This window comes from Podarcis muralis, chromosome 11 (genome assembly GCF_964188315.1).
Source record: "Podarcis muralis chromosome 11, rPodMur119.hap1.1, whole genome shotgun sequence".
In the NCBI taxonomy this organism is placed as follows: Eukaryota; Metazoa; Chordata; class Lepidosauria; order Squamata; family Lacertidae; genus Podarcis; species Podarcis muralis.
The window spans coordinates 17390994-17414903 of NC_135665.1; the positions used below are offsets into that span (position 1 = coordinate 17390994).

Genomic DNA, 23910 nt, shown 5'->3' on the forward strand with positions numbered 1-23910 from the left:
TAATTTCACAATTGCTTCTTATGGCGTTCTGAATGTGCTTCGCTCAACATGAATTAGGAACTTGGCTGCTGAGAAGCTTGTACTGTCAAATCATTTCAGAGAGAAGCAAAATATCAAAGGCATAAAGATAACATCGGACTTTTGACAAGGGACAAATCCTGAAATGTGCTGAATATCCATAATTCTTATTAAGCCAGACACAAAGGCCAATTGCAAACATGGATTGAATTTGCTTTCCTGCACACAGTACTGTGTTCCTTTTGTTAACTAACAGAGAAACACAGGAACTGATTATGTGTGGCCTTTATTCAGACCATAGAATTGTGGAGTTAAAGAGCTGTAAGGGTCCACGGGGATCATCTAGTCCACCTGCCTGCAATGCAGAAATCTTTCGCCCAATGTGGGGCTCGAACCCACGGCCCTTAGGGAAGATAATGGAGAATCCCATTTTCAAGTCATAATCAGAAAAGATTCCCTATCTGAGATCCAGATGGAATTGCTATGTCTTCCAACCAAATGAAAGAAGCACTTGAAATCACATTTGGTGCGTCCTCAGAACAATCCCATAAAGGTATTATATGGAACTATTTGACAGCCATTATCAGTTTTCCTGATTTGCCATTGAACTGAACAACTGAGAGAATTCTGTTGTTGTACACCTCCTGACTTTTAATTCGAAAATATAGATTTCAAGTCCATGTCCAGTTGTTCTTTCTCTTTCTTGGTGTGCTTGATGGCACATAATTCATATCTTCTGCTTTTTACTTTGAGAGATTACGTGGGTTTGCTTTTCCTGTTTAGAACAATGGCACTGTGGAAATAGTGGCAGCAAACAACTGCCATGTCCAAGCCATCGTCCTCAGTAGGACAAAGGGTCCTAAGGGTACCACTGTTTGCTGTTCCTCTTCCTTCTAGGCCTTTGGCAGCATCCTGATCTTTATTTGCACAGGACCTTCCGGACAAGCTTTCGTGCACCCATCACTTTGATAGGCCCCCTGTTTTGAGTGTAGGGTAGAAGCCCATCTTCCTTGCAAGTGTGATTCCCTTTGCATCCTTCTTCCAAAAAATGTATGTTCCTAAGTTTAAAGAAATCTGATGATCTTGAATGAGATTCTGCATGTTGGCTTGTGGTGTGTATGGTTCTTCTGTTGGCCTCTGATGCTGGCTTGAGTTTTGTTTTCACGTGGCTTTTAGGAAGAGTTTAGATCATGAGCTGCCTTGTAACTAAAAGGGAGGATAAACTTATTTGATGACCCTCCCCAATCTATGAGGTTATACACAGAGGCCTTCCTACATGTCCTGGTTGTAACTGAGGTACATCTGGTAGGAAAGCTTCTGAGATGTGGAACCTCCCTGCCTTGGGAGATCTATCTAGCCCTAGCTATGTTAGGTTTTAGCTGCCTGTTGAAGACCTGTTTATTTAGACAGGCATTTAGTCTTAGCTGTTTACATTCTATATTATTGGATTTAGGTATTACTGGATTGTTTGCATTCTACTGGAATTTTTTAGATGGATTGTTTTTTGATTAGCTTTCTTGAGCACTTCATTCTGGAGAGGCAGGATACAAGTGGTGTGTGAGAACGAAAGAAAGGAGAGAGAGATAGAGAGAACACAGACATATACACTTAGAATTGTAGAGTTGGAAGAGACCCCAGGGGTCACCTAGTCTAGATTACAACTAGATCAAATGTGACGGATGGCCATCTGCTTAAAAACCTCCAAGGAAGGACAGACATGCCTTTTTTTTAAGCCACAAGATAACTGGAGGAGGAGAAAGTTACATTGACATATATCACTTTATCTGCTGAGGAGCATGTTGCTTTGCAGTAGAAGCTTCACTTAGTTTCAGTGGCTGCTTCTGATGTGGTATGGCAGAGCTGCTCTTCAATACAAAAAGCAAAAAGCCCGACTACGCATGTAGCTATAAACAGTAAAGTGGGCTTTAAAGCTGAAAGGTTTAAAGAATGCTTTAAACCAAACATTTGGTTTCCTCTCTTGTACCTGTCTGGGAGGGACGTGGGTGGCGCTGTGGGTTAAACCACAGAGCCTGGAACTTGCTGATCGGAAGGTCGGTGGTTCGAATCCCCGCGACGGCATGAGCTCCTATTGCTCAGTCCCTGCTCCTGCCAACCTAGCAGTTTGAAAGCACGTCAAAGTGCAGGTAGATAAATAGGTACCGCTCAGGTGGGAAGGTAAGCGGTGTTTCTGTGTGCTGCTCTGGTTCGCCAGAAGCGGCTTAGTCATGCTGGCCACATGACCTGGAAGCTGTATGCCAGCTCCCTTGGCCAAGAAAGCAAGATGAGCGCCGCAACCCCAGAGTCGGCCACGACTGGACCTAATGGTCAGGGGTCCCTTTACCTTACCTTTACCTGTCTAGGGGACGGGTCAAGCTGGAAGAGATGACCATTTGATATCTCTGTAGTAATTAGTACACATTTATAATCAACTTAAAAACAGATGAGACACAATTCCAGCCGAGACTACCCTGATGTAAAACATCGCTTTAAGAACACATCTGGTTAGACATTGTAAGATTATAGAAACACTCAATTCGGGATGAAAACAACAGATGTTAGTCCTGCCTTATCTACAGTAAAAGGGCACTGTAAATATGTATTAACTGGACTCAAGCTTTATTTCCTTACAAGTCCATCTTTTGCCACTAGGATTGTGAATATTTCTGCCCACATTACTGGCTAGAACCACTCGTTCTAATAGCAGACTCAGGTGGTGAGTGCTGAGAAGAATGTAAGCAAAATGAGGCCACTGAGAACAAGAAGCAGAGGTAACAGCATATGTTAGGGAAACACTGATGTTAACAAATATTTTAAAAAGCATCTAACAGCCTAGTGCAGAAGGAACATGTTCAGTAGCCATGGAATTTTGAGTTCTCATGAGCACATGCTGGCATCCAGGCAGAGGTGGGAAATACTCATGTCTGAAACCTATGTTTCTATATCCCTGGAAAGGACTCAAGTTGGTTCTGGTGAAGTGGGGTTTGCTGGACCATAGGGTGGCATAGTGGGAACCACAACATTGATGGAAGTGGGCAGAACAATGCCATATATGACAGACTCTCCTGCTGTCGGTGTCTCCCACCTATAAATGGTCACGATAATATTTTGATTCCCTCTTAGTATTCTGCTGAACCAAAAGATCTACAAGCCCTTTTTCATATGAAAAATGAAGCGAGGCATGAAAAATATAACAAGAGCTATTTACAGAGATGGAAACCAATATGGCTTCTAACCTGTGGCCCTATGAAACCACTGAAATCAACTTGATATGTGCCTTCATTTGGCTAGTTCAGAACCTCACTGTGTAAGACTGTGATGTGTCCAACCAAATTTCAGACCTAATTTATGTACATATGTAAATATCAATAGCTTCTCTAACTTCGGTTGCTGATGTAGCAAGGCTCCATTCATATTTCACTTCCTGATTTCTTTTCCATAGAACAGTTTAACATAATGCAAGTTGTTGTCTTTCCCCCCCCCCTTCCTTGTTTTTTTTTTTTTTACCATAAATCGAACTAAAGCTGATAATGATTAATAAAGTTTCTTAAATACTAAAATGTTTTCACTGCAGGGAGAGAGGGAAACTTAGCCTATTTTTGTTTCCTGCTAGTAGAGCAATTAATTATTTAATAATTTAATATCTGCAACTCATTTAGCTGTGAAACATTCTCTTGTGAAGGAGTCAAACAGAGACAGTCTTTGTAGAAGTAGCGGCCACCAGAGAATTCATATATTGCTGTTTGCACATTAATTTGCTACTTACAACATCTGTAAATTGTTAATATTAGCTACTGCTCTGCTGACACAGTTGGCTGCATTTGAATAAGCAACATTGGCAGATAAAAGGTCTACTTGTACTGAACGCCTCCATGCATTGAGTGCACATTGAAGCAGAAGGCTAAAGGTCAAACCCTGTACCTTACAGCTAAGAACTGAAAGAGGCTATTGGGAATACTGACGTGGTTACTAATACCACGTGTCTGGTGGGACTCAACTTTGGGCGAATAAACGCAGTGCTGAAATCTGCCCTCCAGTGTCTCAAAAGTTTTCTCTCCTTCACTTTTTTTTGCCTTATTCTCAGAGCACTTTAGAATTTCAGAGGATGGTGTGTCCCCCCCGTTTTTGAGCTTACCTTATTGTTTCAAGGTGGCCAAAGGTGGTATATGCATTTTGCCTTCCAGTAAAGATTTCTCCTGCACTCTGCTGCCTTCCTGCCACTCCATGCTTCCTAATCTGAAAAAGCCCCATGGGATGAGTTCCCTTATGAAGTCTTGCCCTGGGCTTTAAAACACAGTAACCCCAGAAACTCCATAGTGCAGATTATTAGTGAGATGATTTGCTGAATCAAAGAAAGGGCACTCACAAATTACCCTTGGGTCACCTCAGAAGTAACAGAAGCATAACAAATTCCTCCCCCCCTGCCCATGAGAATTTTACCAAAATATCCTCTCCCCCTCAATAATTTTTGAACACAATTTCTTTTCTCATTAACTGATGAAGATTGGTTGAAAAAATCCACAGGAGGAAATTTTGGCGAAGAGGTAGAGTAAATTACACATTCCTCCTGCCCAACCTATTGTCATATTTGTAATTGTTGTCTTAAAGAGAAGCTTGCTCTAGTTTGCATCCTTATACTATATCATTGGCCAATCACCCCAGCTCTGTTAAATCACTGGCTGATCACCTGAAGTCTTCTTGCTGGTTTTTTCTTTCAAGCTAACATACTGAAATATAGTGACATCAGAGGTGGTTTTAGGGTGGCACAACCAATGTGGCAGAACTGGGCACCGCACTGCAAGGGGAACCACAACAATTCTATAGAACGGAGCACAAGAGGCAGGGGGTACCAAATTTGCGTCGCACAGGGCACCACTGAAATTTGAGAGCCCAAAGTCTGCCACTGCTCCCATTGGCTTTTCCAAAGGACTTTGGTGGGAGACTTCCTCAGTCCTTGCAGACCTTCGGCTTTCATTGATTTCAGCTTTAAAGCATTGGGTCTTTCTTCTTCCTTCCTCACTTCTTAAGCCCCCTATGGACACTGGTTGTTTCCCCTGGCAACAAGAGCTTTCCATTCGAAACTCTCAGACTTGTCTCTTTTTCTTCAACACATATCTCCACAGTCTTCCGAAGCCCCTTAAAAAATGCTGAGTCTGCCCTTTTATTCTCTCCAGTCAGACCCTCCAACCAGTCACCAGGTTCTCATTGGAATCCCAAAATTTCATTGGCCTATAACTACAGACCAATATATTTGAGTGGAATTTCTACTGAAATGTATGAAAGTTGAATTCTGTAGCCAAGTGTCACAACTGAAACCTTATGTGTTCCATAGTAATATTTTCGACTCATCAGTTTATCTGCCTCCTGGAAAACTGCCAGTGGTACCCCAATACAGTGTACAGTGGTACCTCTAGTTGCAGACACAATCCGTCCGCAACTAGAGTGGCGATTCTGCGCAAGCGCGGAGCGTGATAGAGTGCTTCTGTGCATGTGTGAAGCACGCAGAATGCTTCTGGCGTGTGTGCGCACAGCGAAACCCGGAAATATACACTTCTGGGTTTGCTGCATACGCAAGCTGAAAAGATGCAACATGAACCTAGCGCAACACGAGGTATAACTGTATCTGGCGTCATTTAGGAATAGAAGTCCAGTCTCCCCCTTTCACACAATTAACTTGATAGTGTTTGAAACAGCACCATCTTGTTACATTTAGATTTCTCCCATAAAAATGCAGTTTCTTACAGGCACCATCAACAGTCTGTGAACCTGTGGGTATAGGGTGATATATAAATTCAATAAATAATAATAATGATAACAGTCTGCAAAATTCATAATGTGCCATTTAAACATGCTAAAATCTGTATATAGTTGCGGGATGTGTTGAGGATTTTTAATGTGCTGAATTAGCACTGCTGAGATGAAAAAGAAACGTAAGCGCCTGTGTCATGGGGTTCTGGGTGGAAAGATTGGTCACCATTGCACCTGCCATCCAGACAGAGGGCAAAAATCTGGCCTCTCTATTGAAGAATGTCTGCAGAGTCATTGAGCTTTTTCAGACAACAAAGTTCTAGACTACAGTGGTGCCTCGCAAGACGAAATTAATCCGTTCCACGAGTCTCTTCGTCTTGCGGTTTTTTCGTCTTGAGAAGCACGGCTATTAGCGGCTTAGCGGCTATTAACAGCTTAGCGGCTTTAAGAAAAAGGAAACAAACTCGCAAGAACTCGCAAGACGTTTCGTCTTGCGAAGCAAGCCCATAGGGAAATTCATCTTGCGGAACGACTCAAAAAACAGAAAACCTTTTCGTCTAGCGAGTTTTTCGTCTTGCGAGGCATTCGTCTTGCGGGGCACCACTGTACTTGAATGCATAAGTCATTTTTTATTAGAAAGAAAATTGATTGTTCTAATGTACCCTCATTATAAGTGCTGTTCCTCTTGAACAGCCTATATTGTAAACCAAAAACTAAAAAATGCCAATTCTAGGAAGGACATGCAGGAGTCCACATGGCTTTACATCATCTCTATTCTATGCATTATGGAGGCTGTTTATTTCTAAATAAACTCAGCATAGTTGCAGCAGTAAAGTATAAACACTTCTGCAAATTTAGTTACAACTGAAGTTTGGCAATCAATGGTTATAATAAACTATGTTTAGCTAGATGTCTACATTGTATAGTCTTGCAAATTCTTATTGCTTGCAATCTATGTGTCTTCAGGTTTCTGGAACTAGAATTGTTTTTGTTTGTTGGTTGGTTTTAAATAGAATAATTCCTTGTAATGTGAAAATTTAATAGTGTAGAAGCAAAATGGGGCCATCTAAAATAAGATGGTGGCTTCTCCATACTCAGTGGATGCAGAAGTTACAGAAGTTCTGAAATAAAAATAAAATAAACTTTTAAAATACTCCAGAAATGGCTGCTTACCCAGTCATAGGGTGGGCAGCTGTTATGGCCCATTGCAGACGACTCCCACCCCCCAGGGAGCGATGCTTGGGACAACAGTTTGGGGACTTCCCAGGCTGGCCACTGAGGATTGGTGAGGCTTTCTCACCAGGTGATTGATTTGAATTCCAGCCAGTCCAGCTGGGCCGAGTGGGTGGGGTTTCAGATGCCAGCAGCACTAGATCGCAGGGACCTTTGAGGTTTCAGGATTTGTGGAATACTGACGAGCATAGAGGTAACTAATCCCATCGTCTGGAGATGGAGATTCCACATTATCATTGCCCCCAGCAAGAAAACACATCAGTGTACATTCTATTAGCATTCACATGAGGTTTATTTTCATTTAGGATATTGAAAATGCATATTTTATTTGCAGATGTTGATGAATGTCAGGCAATCCCTGGGATCTGCCAAGGGGGAAATTGCATCAATACAGTTGGATCGTATGAGTGCAAGTGCCCTGCTGGTCACAAACAGAATGAAGCAACTCAGAAATGTGAAGGTAAGTGTAACAAACTGGGGAAAAACTCATACATAGTGCTCACTGCCTGTTGTCTTATGATATATTGGACTGAGAGCATGGGGAGCATAGTTTGGGGTTTAGAGTCTGGACCCTAACATAGGAATTCAGTCGGATGGTTGATAGGAACACCAATTTTCATTTTCTCCCATAAAACGCCTGCCATCTACACTTTGCACCCTATTTATTTTTGCTTCTTCCAGCTATTCCTTCTCCGTTTTTTGAAATTTGCCAAAACACTTCATCCTCCATTTCCTTCCTGCTTCAGAGTGTCAAGCAATCCCGGCACCATGGGACAGAGACTCTAAATCCCTTCTCTCGTTCTCTTGTATAAGCATTTCTGGAAATATTCCAAACCCTCCCTTAGGCTTAAGAACTCTTTTTTTGACCTCTTCTACTATTAAATGAATTGCAAGGCCTAAGAAGATCCGTCGTGCTGACCATGAGAGAGTGAGGTAACGTAATCTGATTGCACAGGTGTTTGAGTGAGAGAGGAACAGTGGAAGAGAAAATCCATTTAATCATGAACAGACGAACCACATATATGTTATGTGTAGATTAATTATGTTTTAACTTATTTGCTCATTTTGACTGAACTTTGACAGGAAAATCTGAGTTCTTGGGAACAGTGTTGGGAGCAAGGTAGCAAGACCAGTCTATTTTTTCACCTGCAACATTCCCAAAAATTGCACTCCTTTACAATTCCTGCTAAATAACAGACATTGTAACTATGAATACAATTGGTTAAGCTTTGAAGAAAAGCTAGCAAAACAGAGGATATAACTCCAGTTTTTAATGAAGGAAAACAAACATTTTGTTTAGGGAAGTTTTTAATGTCTGATGTTTTATCGTGGTTTTAATATTCTGTTGGGAGCCACCCAGAGTGGCTGGGGAAACCCAGCCAGATGGATGGGGTATAAATAAATAAATAAATTATTATTATTATCACCACTGAGAAAATATTTGCTTGGAACTATATCATAAATAAATCAGTTTTGGAATAAATAATAAAGGCAATGGTAACAATAAATAGAGAACTGTTGTATATTTTCACCATGAGAAATCCTTTATCCTCTCAGTGAAAATTTGGAAATGTACTGTTACTTGCGCAACAGCAACTGAAACAAATTAGGTGAAAACGGCTTTAGTTTCTAAATTTAGCTGTACATAGTACAGCTATTGCGTAGGCAAAGCAAGTGTGGGTATGTCCTTGGCTTTTGTGCTGTATTGTGGAATTCACAAGTTATTTGTTTTTGAAACATGTAACATGTAAGCAAGAAATGCTGTTATTATTTCCTTCTACCCTTCTTTTTCCTCCTCCTCCCTTTTCTCAACTCTTTCTTGCACACAGATCACACATCCCTTTTCATGCATTCTCCCCTCACCTGTTAGGTCCTCCAGCTTTGCCAATACACAACATTATCACCTTCTTCAACACCTTTTTCTACCTCCTCCTTTCCTCAACTCTTTTGTACACAGACCATCCCCATTTCTAAGCTTCGTCCTCTCCTATTCGGCAGCCCTTTTCTGTACAAACACCATGCTGAAAAAGTGTTGCTGTGTCATTAGGATGAATAGACAAGCTTAAGAGTAAGCCTACCAGTTTGTTCAGTTACCAAATGTTAAGATCAGGTGGTGGATGTTGTACGTATATGGGTAAAGGTAAAGGGACCCATGACCATTAGGTCCAGTTGTGGCCGACTCTGGGGTTGCGGCACTCATCTCGCTTTATTAGCCGAGGGAGCCGGTGTTTGTCCGCAGACAGCTTCCGGGCCATGTGGCCAGCATGACTAAGCCGCTTCTGGTGAAACCAGAGCAGCACACGGAAACGCCGTTTACCTTCCCGCCAGAGCGGTACCTATTTATCTCCTTGCATTGTGACGTGCTTTTGAACTGCTAGGTAGGCAGGAGCAGGGACCAAGAAACAGGAGCTCACCCTGTCGCGGGGATTCGAACCGCCAACCTTCTGATCGGCAAGTCCTAGGCTCTGTGGTTTAACCCACAGCGCCACCCACGTATATGGGTACTTGTGTGTTAATAAAATTGTAGAATCATAGAGTTGGAAAGGACCCCAAGGGTCATGTAGTTAATTACCTGCAGTTCAGGAATCTCAACACACGGTTTCCTCATCCAGTTTGAAACCGTGCTGGACCCTGCTTAGCTTTGCAAAAGTTTTATTGCAGTTTTATTACTGCAGCACTAGGACTAATATGTCTTCTAAATTACTACACTGAATCATTAAGATGTTGAAGACAACACATAGTACCTACCCGCAGTGAAATAAATTCTGTGAAGCTGCTATGGAGCATTTGAGGGCTGTGTATCCTGTATTTCTCTCACACGAAGCAGTGGAGGAATGGAAGTGGGGGAGTTTTAAACAGCCATCCCCCCCCCCCTTTCAGTCTTCCTCCCTTTTTGCTGTACTCAAACAATGAAAGAGTTTGAGTACAGTGGGGGTGGAGAGACACTTAGATGAAAAATGTGGTTTTAAACAATGGCAGAAGTTTAAGTAAAGCAGGGATGCAGTGACACTGAGGGGCTGTTGTTGTTTAAAAACAATTTTAGCAAAGAGAATAGCTGAGATGGATGAAACGCAGAAGCTAGTACTAAAAAGCTAACATAGCAGAGCCTTTCCGAACTCCCTACTTTCTATAGTCAAACCTTGTTTTAAATTGCCACTTTCCCCTCAGTGTCACCCCCTGTTCACTCTAGTCAGTGAACTCTACCACTTGTTTTTAAAATCACCACTTTCCCCCTGTCATTTTTTCTCCACCTCTACTTTACTCAAACCTCTGCTCTCATTTAAAAGGCCCATTTCCTCTTCATTCCCTCTTGCCACACTCTCACTCTCAGTGAACCTCCATCCCTGCTTTACTCAAACTTCTGCCGTTGTTTGAATCACCTACTTTTTTTGCTTCCAGTGTCCACCCTTCTCACTGTATTCAAACTTCTCCCACTTCCATTCCTCAGCTTCCTCACGTGAGGGAGACAAAGAATGCAGAGCCCTCAAATATTCCATTGTATGGAGGTACTTTACTCAAACCTCTGCCATTGTTTTAAACTAGCATTTCCTCTCGTTTTCCTTCCTCCCTGCTTTCCTCAAACTTCCCTCCCCTCTGGCTCCCATGCCATGGCACTGCTGTTGTGAAAACTGCCTTCTGTTTTGCTTCCCCACCTCATCCTGACTTCATGCAAATCCAGCTCCTAGTGGGAGCTGCATAATGACAGCCTTACATACATATATTTTTGTTGTTGTTTAGTCGTTTAGTCTTGTCCGACTCTCCGTGACCCCATGGACCAGAGCACGCCAGGCACTCCTGTCTTCCACTGCCTCCCGCAGTTTGGTCAAGCTCATGCTGGTAGCTTCGAGAACACTGTCCAACCATCTCGTCCTCTGTCGTCCCCTTCTCCTTGTGCCCTCCATCTTTGCCAACATCAGGGTCTTTTCCAGGGAGTCTTCTCTTCTCATGAGGTGGCCAAAGTATTGGAGCCTCAGCTTCACGATCTGTCCTTCCAGTGAGCAGTTGCCATATTTCAGAAAGTGAAAATCTGAACCCCAAAGTTGTTGAGCTGCTTTTTCTTTTTTTTTCTTTTGCCAAAGTTATTGAGCTCCCCCCCCCCCCCAAATCTCAAAAAAAGATTTTTTAAAGCTATTTTGGGGAAAATTTGCCAAAGAAGCAACACTGGCTGGCATGGGCTGGCATATGCCCAGGGTTTCCTGGACGTTTTAAATAATTTTAGAAAATTCCGCCATTTTTGACATACCGCCCTAACATATATGACATTTTATTGGAAGGGGTGTGGGTGGGTATAAACCTTCAGACAGGGCTGAAAGTGTAGCAGACATTACCTATTCCTGGCATGAATCAGTTAGAAAAACAAGCTATTGTATGTTTTAATGTAAAGAAATCTGAATGCCACAAACCATGAAAAGCTTAGTGACCTATATAAATATACTTTTAAAATAAATTTTGTACTTGCAGCTTTACCAATAGAATGATTAATTATTTCTGAGTATTTAGAACTTAGTGAACTTCTATATGTCAGGCAAGGCTAATTATTTTAAAACATTTTTTGAGATATGTGCTATTGGGGAATAGAGTACATGCCAAACTAATTCATGATAGCGTTCCACTCTGAATAAGTGAGTGGTCAAAAACAAATAAGAAAAACAACAAGCAAATGGCCTTATGGGTGGAAAAAAATAGTTAAGTAATTCAGTCGTCATCCATGAATCTCTACAGTCATTGGTCCTGGAAATGAATTGGCAGGCAATGCATTGGATCCAGGATTCTTCCAGAGGGGCTTCTTATGGGATGGGGAAACCTCCTTAAAAACAAAGGGTTGTTTGTCTTTTCTGTTTTATTGTACACTCATAGCCTCATACCTGGAATTGCTTGGAAATTCTAGGAAACCAAAATATCACTGTGCTTTTCAAATCAGTGGTTAAAATCAGTGTAGTTTTGATATGGCAGTCCACCATCTTGATTCAAAATGGCTTTCAGTTGTATCCAAACATAGATGAAAACCCCTTCCTTGGCTTCAAGAACTATCGTGCAGAATTTGGTCATGAGTATCTTAAGAGGTATCCAAATGCACAGAGAACAGCTTTCTAAAACAGATAGTAGATTTTTATTGATTTATTTAAACCACTTTGTGAAAGGGCGCCTGAAATTAATAAAAGATGCTTTAGGTTTTTGAAGGTAAACATTATTTTAGGGGTTAAGTTGAGCTCCCTCAGTGCAGGAAACGTTTCAAAATATGAGAGTATTGACAAAATTGGGCTTATTATAAGGCTCAAAGAGCAAGAGAGAGCACGAGAACTCAGTCAATAGAAGAATACTTGTTTTAATCTGGATTTTCTTTTAAGTGATCTCACCAGCAAGTATTTAGTTCACTCCCTTCCCCTCTCATATATGTAAAGCCAGATCAAACATTGCAAAGGGGCAAACGTGTTGCAGGCCTCACCTAGGCAAGATGCCAGTTTTTAACAGGAATGGTATGACTTTGACATTAACTATCCATTTTTACTTTTTTTTAAAAAAAGAAAATAAACTAAGAGTCATGTAATTTCAGTTTCTTTTTTACCTTTTGGACTTGAAGAACCAGATGTGCTTTAGCATGCTTAAAAGAAACGTTTTTCCTGGCAGGAATGTGAAGAAGTATTCACATTACATTCTCAGTACTTTGCTGACCAAAATTGCTTAAATAACTTAAGAGCACAAAACCTACTGTAACCCAGTAGAACTTGTACTCTGGTCTCATGGATCCGCAGCTTAATTAAATTTTTATACTCTTTACAAGACTTTCATTTTATTTCTGAAGGATTTTAGTTTTGTGTAGTAGTAGTAGTCTAGTATTAAGGGGAAACTATAAAGGCTTAGTGATTTTCTCAGTGTTCCTGGAAATACACATTTAATCCTTAATTCTGTGGGTATCACATTTTTCTTTTTTAGAAAAATAAAAATATTTTTTGTTCGTGGTACTTTACATTTTAAAAGCATTTCTTAAGTTTATATACATAATAAAAAGTATTATAATGCATCTGAAAGTCACTTGTCTTTGGCCCTCATTAGACGTTTCCCCCCTCCCTATGTTTGGGAGACAGGGAAAAGTCCCTAGGCTTGTCCACTCCCTACCCAACCCTTCACTACAGTAGTTTACTTTCCTCTATATTTACTCTTTATCCACATTTTGTTAAATTAGATTAATTCATATTGGGATGTGTTGCTTCTTGCTTATTCACCTAAGTAAGCAAGACAGTACTGGGATTTTTAAACTACTAGCAACAAAAGTGCAATAGCCACTTGGATGCACAAACACTCCCAGATTAAGTATTCCTATACCAGTGTATAAGTTAACAGGTTCATGGATTTGTGTGAGCAGACACACAAACATCTCATCAACAAATGGTAAGGACATTTTATATATTTAAAATGCTTCCAATACAGCAAATGATGAAAAGGGAACGTGCAACTATTCAGAAATGTCTTCAAACTTTCTTCTGGCAAGGTTAGTTCCCAATTATTATATCCTGTTCATTGCAGTCATTTTGGTAAAGGAGATGACCTCTAGCAGACAAGCAGGGAAGTTGTTTTGCTTGGCAGGCAGGCAGGCAGGCTGGCTGGCTGGCTTTTTAGTAAAATGTCCCACAGGTGGGAATTTGCTATCCATTTTATGGCCATGTCCAGTCCCGTCCTAGGTGTAATGCTTAAAATATATCTTCTTCTCTCTCTTGCCTTGCACAACGCTTAACAACATTTTCACCCTCATTTTTCTTCTTCTTTCAGTTAAGAGGTACAGTGGACGCTCAGGTTATGAACGTGATCTGTGCGGGATGCACGTACGCAACCCCTGTCTGTGCATGCGCGGGTTGCAATTGAGCGCTTCTGCGCATGCGCAACTGCCGAAACCTGGAAGTAACCCATTCCGGTACTTCCAGGTTTCGGTGGTCCGCAACCTGAAAAAACACAACCTGAAGCATCTGTTACCCGAGATATGACTGTATTTGTGTTTAATTGGATGTTTGTCTTTACTGTTTGACAGAACTGGCTTAAAACAGTGCTGGCTTGGTCCTTGATTTTAAAGGACTCGGGAGATTTTATGGTGATGATGGTTAAACATTCTTTCACCTCCTAAAGGCCAAGTCATGTGCAGCAGACGGGCTTAATACTCATCCACTGTGTGTTCCAAGAGAACTCTGCAACATTTGAAGGAGAGATGCGTGGCTTGTAAACAAACTGTGCACAATCTCCAAGAAAGAAAATCTTAGAGTTGTGTACGCAGTCCCAGTGGTAGAGCTTTTACGTGTAGAAGGTCTAAGATTTAATCTCCAGGACTGGTGGTAAAGACTCCTTCATGAAACTCTGGAGAATTGGTGGCATTCAATGTAGACAACATTGAGCCAGATGAACAAACGGCCTAAGTACAGTGGTACCTCGGGTTAAGTACTTAATTCGTTCCAGAGGTCTGTTCTTAACCTGAAACTGTTCTTAACCTGAAGCACCACTTTAGTTAATGGGGCCTCCTGCTGCTGCCGTGCCGCCGGAGCCCGATTTCTGTTCTTATCCTGAAGCAAAGTTCTTAACCTGAAGCACTATTTCTGGGTTAGCGGAGTGTGTAACCTGAATCATGGGGGGGGGGGGGGACTGGGGTTGTCCAATACACGGATAGTGGCATGGCGGGGGTGGGGAGGGGAGAAGCGCCGCGCCGCCAGCCAGCTCTTTGACAGGAGTGCAAATCCACCCGATGCCGCTGCGCACGGGAAGCACTCCTTGGATCGTTTCCTGTGCGCGACGGCATCGGGGGAAGTTGCGCTCCTGCAAACTGGATGGCACACAAATTCACCCGATGCCGCTGTGCGCAGGAAACGATCCAGGGAGCGTTTCCTGCCCGCAGCTGCGTAGGGGGAGAGGCTCAACAACTTTGGGCCCTCTCCCCTCATTTTCTTAAAATTCAGTCCCCCAAAATGGGGGGGGGGGGGGTTCTTACACAAGTGGGTGTCTTATAGACGGAAAAGTATGGTACATATTACATCTCCATAGTCAGTTCGTTTATGTTTTGTGTGAGACACTATCCTCGTAGACATAATGCAGTTGCGGGGGGGGGGGGGGGGGAGAGATGGGGAGGGAGACAGATGGGAAGGTAACGTTCTTTTGTTAAATTGCATAGCGTTTGGGTAGGGTATTGTCTCAGCATCATGCCGGTAGGTACTTTATTTGTAAATTTATTTATTTTTATTGGCACTGCAAGAGATTAGAGGGTCAGGAGCCTGGTTGGTTGCGTTCAGTTGGTTGCAGTGTGGCTTGTTTGTATGTGTTTGGGGGCAGGGTTGTGTGGTCAGATTAGCCATATTGTTTCGTAAGCATGATAACTAGACACTGGAAGGACCTATCAGGAGCGAACATGAGCTACTGCTACCAAAATGGGTGGGAAACCACCTAGCTAGAAAAATTAGCCAACAAACTTAAATTAGCACAGGGACAAGCAGAGGAGGATGCCTTCACGCTGGTGTGGTTCCCCTTTGTCACATACACAACACAACATGACAATGAACTAAACTTGTTCTGTTCAAATCATCAAATAGCAGATGAAACATGTTCCTTTCTTATCAAGCTTTCTGTTAACACTGACCTCATGGTTTATTTATTTAGCTGTTTTTTTGTATTCACTTTAATATACATAATTTGTGTCTTAAATACAAAAACTAGCACCTTGAGTAGGCTCAGAATGCTATAGAAAGCCAGTGTCCTAGCACAAAGCAACTGTTGCATTCTGCACCAGTGACAACTTCTGAACACCTTCCGAGTGAGGAATTCCATAGCTATAGATAAAGGCTCAAGGATTTGGACTCCTTTTATGAGAACATTATGAGGACAATGTTCTTCGTTTTTCTTTTTATCCAACTTAAAAGGCAGATGAGGCAGAATCATCTGGCTATAGATTGAGACGTACAAACCCTACAGAGTTTCGCATAGCTTCAAAATGGAAAACATAAGTCAGTTCAAGGTTTGTGGAAACTTGGCCTAAGCTTGAACAAAATGAATCCCAGTTTAAACCTGGGCCAGCCTCCAAGTTCGTTACAAAACCTGAAAGCTGGCAACTTTTAACTGGTGATAGATTGCATAAAGAGATTTACAAGGAGCGCTGACTACATGTACCAGAGGTCACTATAAAATGGCATTGCTTTGTGAGAATCATATTAGAAGATACTATAGGAACAACTATATGGTTAGTTTAAGAGCATAGCAGTATTGTCAAGTTTCACAGTGTGGTTTGAAAGCAATGAAAATTTTAAGCTCCATCTCTCACCAGTTATATGCTGGTAGCCCCCCTCCCTTTTATCATCTTTTCTTTTTTTCTTTTTAAGAGAAGGGAACAGAAAAAGACACATTCTCTTTTAAAAGGAAAATAAAGTACACAGAGAAAGACAAGAAAAGAAACAGCATGTACAGTGGTACCTCGAGTTAAGTACTTAATTCGTTCCAGAGGTCCGTTCTTAACCTGAAACTGTTCTTAACCTGAAGCACCACTTTAGCTAATGGGGCCGCTGCACCACCGGAGCACAAATTCTGTTCTCATCCTGAAGTAAAGTTCTTAACCTAAAGCACTATTTCTAGGTTAGCGGAGTCTGTAACCTGAAGCGTATGTAACCTGAGGTACCACTGTACTATTCTAATGCTTTGCGCACTTTAGTACTGTGTGAGGCATACACAATAGAACCAATGGGGACCGCATATCCCCATAAGAACTGACCTAGACCCTGCAATCACAATCTGAAGCCCTTCTTTGTGTGTACCTCCTCCACAAGAGTTCTAGAAGGCGGCAACACAATAACAGGCCATATGCCATATGCTGCATAGTCTGATAGGTGATTTTGGTGCCCCCCTCCGGGGAGAGGGGCTGGTTTTGCCAACCCCTAGATGCACCTGTAGATTCCTTTGAGCCTGTAGATACCTAAATAAAAAATCTGGGGTCCTCCTTGAACCTTCCCAGTCAAGTTAAAAATAGAAAAATCAGACCCTCCAAGTGCCCCTATTTTCCAGGGATGTCCATGGTTTAGAGAAGCTATCGCGGTTTCTTATTTGATCCCGGAATATCCCACTTTTCCATAGGATCTCCCTATTTTCATTGGAGAAATGTTGGAAGGTATGGAAGGATGTTCCTGAAGAAATGTTGGAGGATATGGAGTTATCTGGCCCCTGAGCCGTCTGAAGGCAGTCCTGTATCGGGAGGTGTTTGTTTAAATGTTTAATGTTTTATTATGTTTTTATATATGGTGGGAGCTGCCCAGAGTGGATGGGGCAACCCAGTAAGATGTGTGGGGTATAAATAGTAAAATTATCATTACGGAATAGGACGTCCCTATTTTCATCAGAGAAATGGCGCAAGATATGAAAAACTACTTAAAAGCATGTAAAGAAGGCTTTGTGCCCCTTTTAGGTTCTTGACTGTGACCAAAGGTGGGACGGGACAAGCAGAGAGAGGAGGCAATGGAACACAATAGAAGAGACAGTGAAGGAGAAACTACCTAGAGTGGGAATGATCCTGACGTAGTCTCTTATAGACTTAGGAAGACTGAATAAGTTTACACCAGGCATGGCCAAATATGTCCCTCCAGCTGTTTTGGGACCACAGTTCCCATCATCCCTGACCGCTGGTCCTGTTAGCTAGGGATGATAGGAGTTGTAGTCCCAAAACAGCTGGAGGGCCAAGTTTGGCCATGCCTGGTTTACACAATCTAGTTGAGGACAGGACTCATTAAGACTGAACAATGAGGTTCCATGAGAAAACTCTTAAAAGTCCAGTTTTCTGAGGGGTGGTGTAGCACATAACACCTTGTAGGCAATGATTTGCTTTGTGCAATTATGTGTAGAGTGAAAATCTAAGAGTCATGGACCTGGGAGGCGTACGCAGAATAAAAGCAAGGATGAGCAATTCCCCCTACTTCGGAACAAAAGCAAAACATTTGTTCTGAAATGGTTTAGTCACCCCTAGGCAGTTCAAAAGCACCTCAAAGTGCAAGTAGATAAATAGGTACCGCTCCGGCGGGAAGGTAAACGGAGTTTCCATGCGCTGCTCTGGTTTGCCAGAAGCGGCTTAGTCATGCTGGCCACATAACCCGGAAGCTGTACGCCGGCTCCCTTGGCCAATAAAGCGAGATGAGCGCCGCAACCCCAGAGTTGGCCACAACTGGACCTAATGGTCAGGGGTCCCTTTACCTTTACTATAAGGTTATAACTTACGAACTATATTACGTGTGTCTGGCATTAGAATGATACAATGCAACACAATGCAACATGGAATGATCCTGCTGTGAAACATACTCTTGTCAGGAAGATTATGTGTATGAGATGCTCTCGGGAATTAATTTAAGGTCCAGAAATAATTCCCGCTCTCCACTTTCCATGAGAAGCTCACAAATTCTACTACACAAACGACCTTTTCTTCTCACTACATTCGCTTATACAGGGATCTGCTTGGTGACTGTAACATAGGGGGGGACGGGACCTTGATGTAGAGATCTGAATTGCAGTGAAAGTGAATGTACTGTTTTCATTTCTAGCCTAGGGTATATTAGCAGACATTTGTCTGATCCTGGTGGAAATAAAGGGATACATTTTATACCCTCTTGTGGTCACTTTGGAGTAATTCATTCTTGGGGCACATGCTTATTAGAACAAGCAGACTTAAATATAAACGTTCTGCTTTCCTTTTTTTTTGGCTGTCATATAGTAAGCACCTACATTTCACTTTGTAATGAGATCACTTAATTCCTGCCTTTGTTTTGGTTTATTTGAGAATGTGGTCAGGGTAGTGGCTACAATGGGATAAACTGGGCATGCTGTATTCATTCCAGCTCTGGAGAAGTTGTAAGACAGAAGTGGTTGGTTGTTGTTGTTTTTTAAAATAAAGCTATAAACATGATTGTACTTTTTCCTGACACACATTACACCGTGTATGATCCTCTGCAGGTAATGGCGAGTAGAATCAAATTGTATGTGTTTTCTGTTGTGTAGGGAAATTTGACTCCAGTTGTCATTACTGAGCATGCTGTATTGCGTTTGAGCATTCTCGGTAACATTATATATTCAAATGTGGCAGGTGTGATACATTGGCACAGGGAACTTAAAGAAGTCCAATATTTACTAGTACAGACCATATGCTAAACACATCAGATGGTGTAGTTAGAGCACAGTACAAATATTTGTATTCATAATACATATCAAGAGTGGTTTTACAGCAAACATGTTTATGCAATAAAAAGCACATACAAATTTAAAACCAGAGATCAGCTTTTACAGGTAGATATTTTCTTAATTGCCTGCATAAGTGTGATGTCATAGATAAGTTTCCAGAGGTCATTTAAATATTAAAAGAGACAGCACCTATTGCATCTGTTGGCAGAGCATTCCACACTAAAGGCTTGGTGATGCTAAAGGCTTGGGTTCTTGTTGCCGTCAGGTGAGGAGCAGGGGCAACTAACAAGGTTCCTGCAGGTTAATTCAGGAAATGAGCTGGGATATAAATGTTTAGGAACCTGGGGTACCTGAACCTAAGTTGTGCCACAAATGCCAGGGGGCTGAGGAGTATTCAAGCAGTGCTACTCTCTGAATGCAACCCTAAATATTAGAGTGGAAGCACCATAATACTGTGCCTCTGATACCCTTCCCACTAAGTGAGTCAAAGAGGATACCATGGTCTGTTGGTATCAAAAGCTGCTGAGAGATCAAGCAGAAGTAACAGGGTTGTGCTCCCCATCTCTCATGATAAGGTCAGAGCAATCAAGGCTGATTTAGTTCCGAAATCAGGACTGAACACAGATTGTAGCAGATCTAGCTAATCAATCTCATCCAGGAACTGCTGCATATAGCAATCAGTCTCATCCAGGGATTCCTAAGGAAGAAAAAAGATTTTTTAAGTGTTCTTCATCTGCTTCTGTCTCCAGATATTAATGAGTGCAGCCTCATTCCAGGAATATGTGATGCTGGTGAATGTTCCAACACTGTGGGAAGTTATTTTTGCCTCTGTCCACGTGGTTTTGTGACATCGACAGATGGCTCTCATTGCATTGGTAGGTATATTATTTTATGGACCCTTTGGACTGTCTCGAAGCTCACTGCTGGCCAGTTCTAACCTATTGTTCCTTGGACAGTTCATTAAAGTTTCTAGTCTATGAACTTAACTTTCTCGTCTTCGGCCATCATACAACACTGGTCACATCCCACAATCTCCCTATTTGTAGAGGAAGGAGCTGTGATCCTTGCATGCACTGACCATTAAAATAAATAAATGGAGGTGTGTTTGCAAAAAAGATTCTGGGACCTTCTGGTGAAGGGTAGATAAGAAATACAACAATAACAACAATAATTTTATACAGTTTGATTATAGTCTACTTCCATGGTTTAAGATCGTGTCATTTCCAAACTATATGTACTTCAACTTTATTTGTGATGTTTGGAAAACAAGAAACGAGGAAACTAAAATTATATTATTTACTTAATCTAGCCTCTGCTGAACTTGAAGGGGAAACTCAAATTGATTACTGATTAAGATTAATCTGATTTTTCTTTAATATTGTAAAGTTTGTCTTGGATTGGTGTCTATAACCACAAAGTCAGTCTTTGAAAGATACTCCTATGAAGCTAGAATACATCAACAGAAAAGATTGCTATTTCATTTGGCCTAAGTACCCTCTCATGCCCCATGAGGAAAAGTGGTCAAGAAGATGGATTTATTTCTGTGCTTGTACGTCAACAGGCAAAGCCTAAAAGCTTCTGACATGTGGTAGCCAGTTGGGGAGAAAAGCAAATACAGTGGTACCTCGCAAGACGAACGCCTCGCAAGACGGAAAACCCGCTAGACGAAAGGGTTTTCCGTTTTGGAGGCGCTTCACAAAACGAATTTCCCTATGGGGTTGCTTCGCAAGACGAAAGCCCATAGGGAAATCTCCGGGACAGCGGGGAAGCGCAGCACGTCTTCCCCACTGTCCTCGGACCTCCTCCCGCCGCCCGCCATTGGAACGAAGCTCCGATGCCGGGCGGGGGGGCGGGGACGCCTTCTCCCGCCGCCCGCTATCGGAACGAAGCTCCGATGCCGGGCGGGGGGGGGGCAGGGACGCCGTCTCCCGCCGCCCGCCATCGGAACGAAGCTCCGATGCCGAGCGGGGGGGCGGGGACGCCTTCTCCCGCCGCCCGCCATCGGAACGAAGCTCCGATGCCGGGCGGGGGGGGCGGGGACGCCTTCTCCCGCCGCCCGCCATCGGAACGAAGCTCCGATGCCGGGCGGGGGGGTGGGGACACCTTCTCCCGCCGCCCGCCATCGGAACGAAGCTCCGATGCCGGGGGGGCGGGGACGCCTTCTCCCGCCGCCCGCCATCGGAACGAAGCTCCGATGCCGGGGGGGGGCGGGGACGCCTTCTCCCGCCGCCCTCCATCGGAACGAAGCTCCGATGCCGGGCGGGGGGGCGGGAACGCGTTCTCCCGCCGCCCGGCATCGGATGGCTTTCCTGAAGACTTGGGGTGGGAGGAGGGTTTTCCTTCCCACCGCCAACATTCAGAATGCTGTTCTGAATGTTGGTGGTGGGGAGGAAAAACCCTCCTCCCACGCAAGCCCCGGGAACAGAGGGAAAGCGCTGCGCGCCTTCCCCTCTGTTCCCATACCTGTCGTGAAGGCTTGCGGTGGGGAGAAAAGCCCTTCTCCGCACCGCCAGCCTGGCAAGCGGTTTCCCTAGGAACGCATTAATTGATTTTCAATGCATTCCTATGGGAAACCGTGCTTCGCAAGACGAAAAACTCGCAAGAAGAAAAAACTTGCGGAACGAATTAATTTCGTCTTGCGAGGCACCACTGTACATTTCTTTCTCTTGAGTTTCTAGTTAATGCATGTGTTACTTTAAACCACCAGAGGGCATTGTTTGTTTAACAATCTAGCCCGCAATTGTAGCCCCTCTGTCTAACTCGACTCTGCCTTTTAGAGGTTATTTTGGTTTATTGTTTTCTCCCAACTTGTTCAGACAAGATGTCTGTTATTTTCTCTTTCATCTCCATTCATCCTGTAAATATTTCCTACATGAATATAGCCTTTGAACTCCAGAAACTGTAAGTGGTTATTCCAAAAGGTACCAAAGCTGCAAGGTCTGCTAACAGCAAGGAATGTTACCTTCCAGTTTATCTCTGCCTTACAGAATGAATGCAGGAGTTTTATGGCCTTTTAGGCTTTATGGTTGTCATTTGTCAACTGTAGCAGCCAGTTGTAGATGGGCTCTCTGCACAGAAGTGACAACCATAAACTGCATTGCATTATATGTTTTAAAGAAAATGTTTTAAAATGCTTTATATAAACAGTTCGTTAGTAATTTTTCTCATTATCCATATCCAGATCAAAGAGCAGGTACATGTTTCTCCAGTCTGGTGAATGGTCGCTGTGCACAAGAACTTCCTGGCAGATTTACCAAAATGCAATGCTGCTGTGAATCTGGACGTTGTTGGGCACTTGGATCCGTACCGGAAATGTGTCCTGTTAGAGGTTCTGGTGAGTGCTTTTATATGCCCAGTTTTAGTTAGGATCACTGGAATAATATTGCACCAATTTTGAAAATCAAGCTTAGATATGAAAATAATAATAATTGCATTTTGTTTCAAAAGTACATGAAGTTCCCAGCCTGCACTTCTCTCTGATCAGTTACTGTTAAGGGACAGCCTCTTTCTATTACTATTGAAAATACTTCTTTAAAGCCGTGATTATTTAAAGCAATCATAGCTCATTTCGATATAGAGAAATAACGACTCCTTGTACTGCATATTTGTACTGTTATATTAAATTGAACTGGAAGGATACAAGGCACCCATATTTTGTTTTATTTCTCCAAATAACCTGAGAGGAAGAGGTTTGAATACAGAAACATTCAAATTTGCAGAAAACGTCTGAAATAAAACCAAAATCCTCCAGGAAAATGCATTTGCTTAAAAGACCTGCCTTTTTAACATAAGAAAATGCTAGCTTTCTATGTTTACATTTATTATCTGCCTTGCTGTATTGAAGTCTCTCCTGGTCCAAATGCCTTATGTCTTTGTGACCTGCTTTTACCTCCCTCAAATCAGAGTTCCCTTTGAACTTTTTGGGGTCTTGCTAATCCCAACACATACCACCTGCATTCCATAGTGCTCTGGCTCCATATCACTCATATCCTCATCCTTACTTTATTCCCATTAGAATCCCTAAATGTTTTCTAAACAACCATAATGTAAATAATATTCTGCCTATTCCAAACAATAAAATAACTTGGAGAGATTTATTCTCTTGGAGTCGGCTGAGGTTTTGTGTATTATTCTAAATGAGTGTTCCCAGCTGTCTCCAGTGCTTGCTTAGCAAATTAATGTGACTGAACTAGGAGACAATGGTTAGTGATCGCAGCCAATTCCATATTTACTCACATGAGCACACATTTGGAGATGGCTGTGAACATTTACATCAATACAAACGGTATAATCTAAAACTGTACAGAAATTATGGTTTATCTTGATAAGTTGCGCCCTTTCCGGAAGCAAATTTCGTCTCGGTGCGAGACGTATATTTTTCTTTCTGTCAGCCCTGGGGGACTTAAAAGAAGGTAGAAAAAAAGAATATCCTCTATTTCTGAGCTGCTGAATAGTTGAGAATAAATTCTGTCATGATAACTCGTGAAGTAACCTTCAAAAATTAGCTGTGCCCAAAGCTAATTGAGGTGGCAAAATCTCTAATAAGTAATACAGTGGTACCTTGGGTTACATACGCTTCAGGTTACATACGTATCAGGTTACATACACTTCAGGTTAAAGACTCCGCTAACCTAGAAATAGTGCTTTAGGTTAAGAACTTTACTTCAGGATGAGAACAGAAATCGTGCTCCGGTGGCGCAGCAGCAGCAGGAGGCCCCATTAGCTAAAGTGGAACCT

The 23910-nt window shown here is 42.4% G+C and overlaps 1 protein-coding gene across 1 annotated transcript in view; it reads left to right on the forward strand.

The window, feature by feature from the left end:
• The window catches only part of FBN2 (fibrillin 2), a 149320-nt gene that overhangs the window by 31399 nt on the left and 94011 nt on the right, over positions 1-23910 (forward strand). Inside the window, exons 7-9 of the mRNA XM_028749285.2 lie at positions 7331-7456; positions 19923-20048; positions 22355-22507. Coding sequence (XP_028605118.2) covers positions 7331-7456; positions 19923-20048; positions 22355-22507 — 405 coding nt within the window. The remainder of the gene's footprint in view (positions 1-7330; positions 7457-19922; positions 20049-22354; positions 22508-23910) is intronic.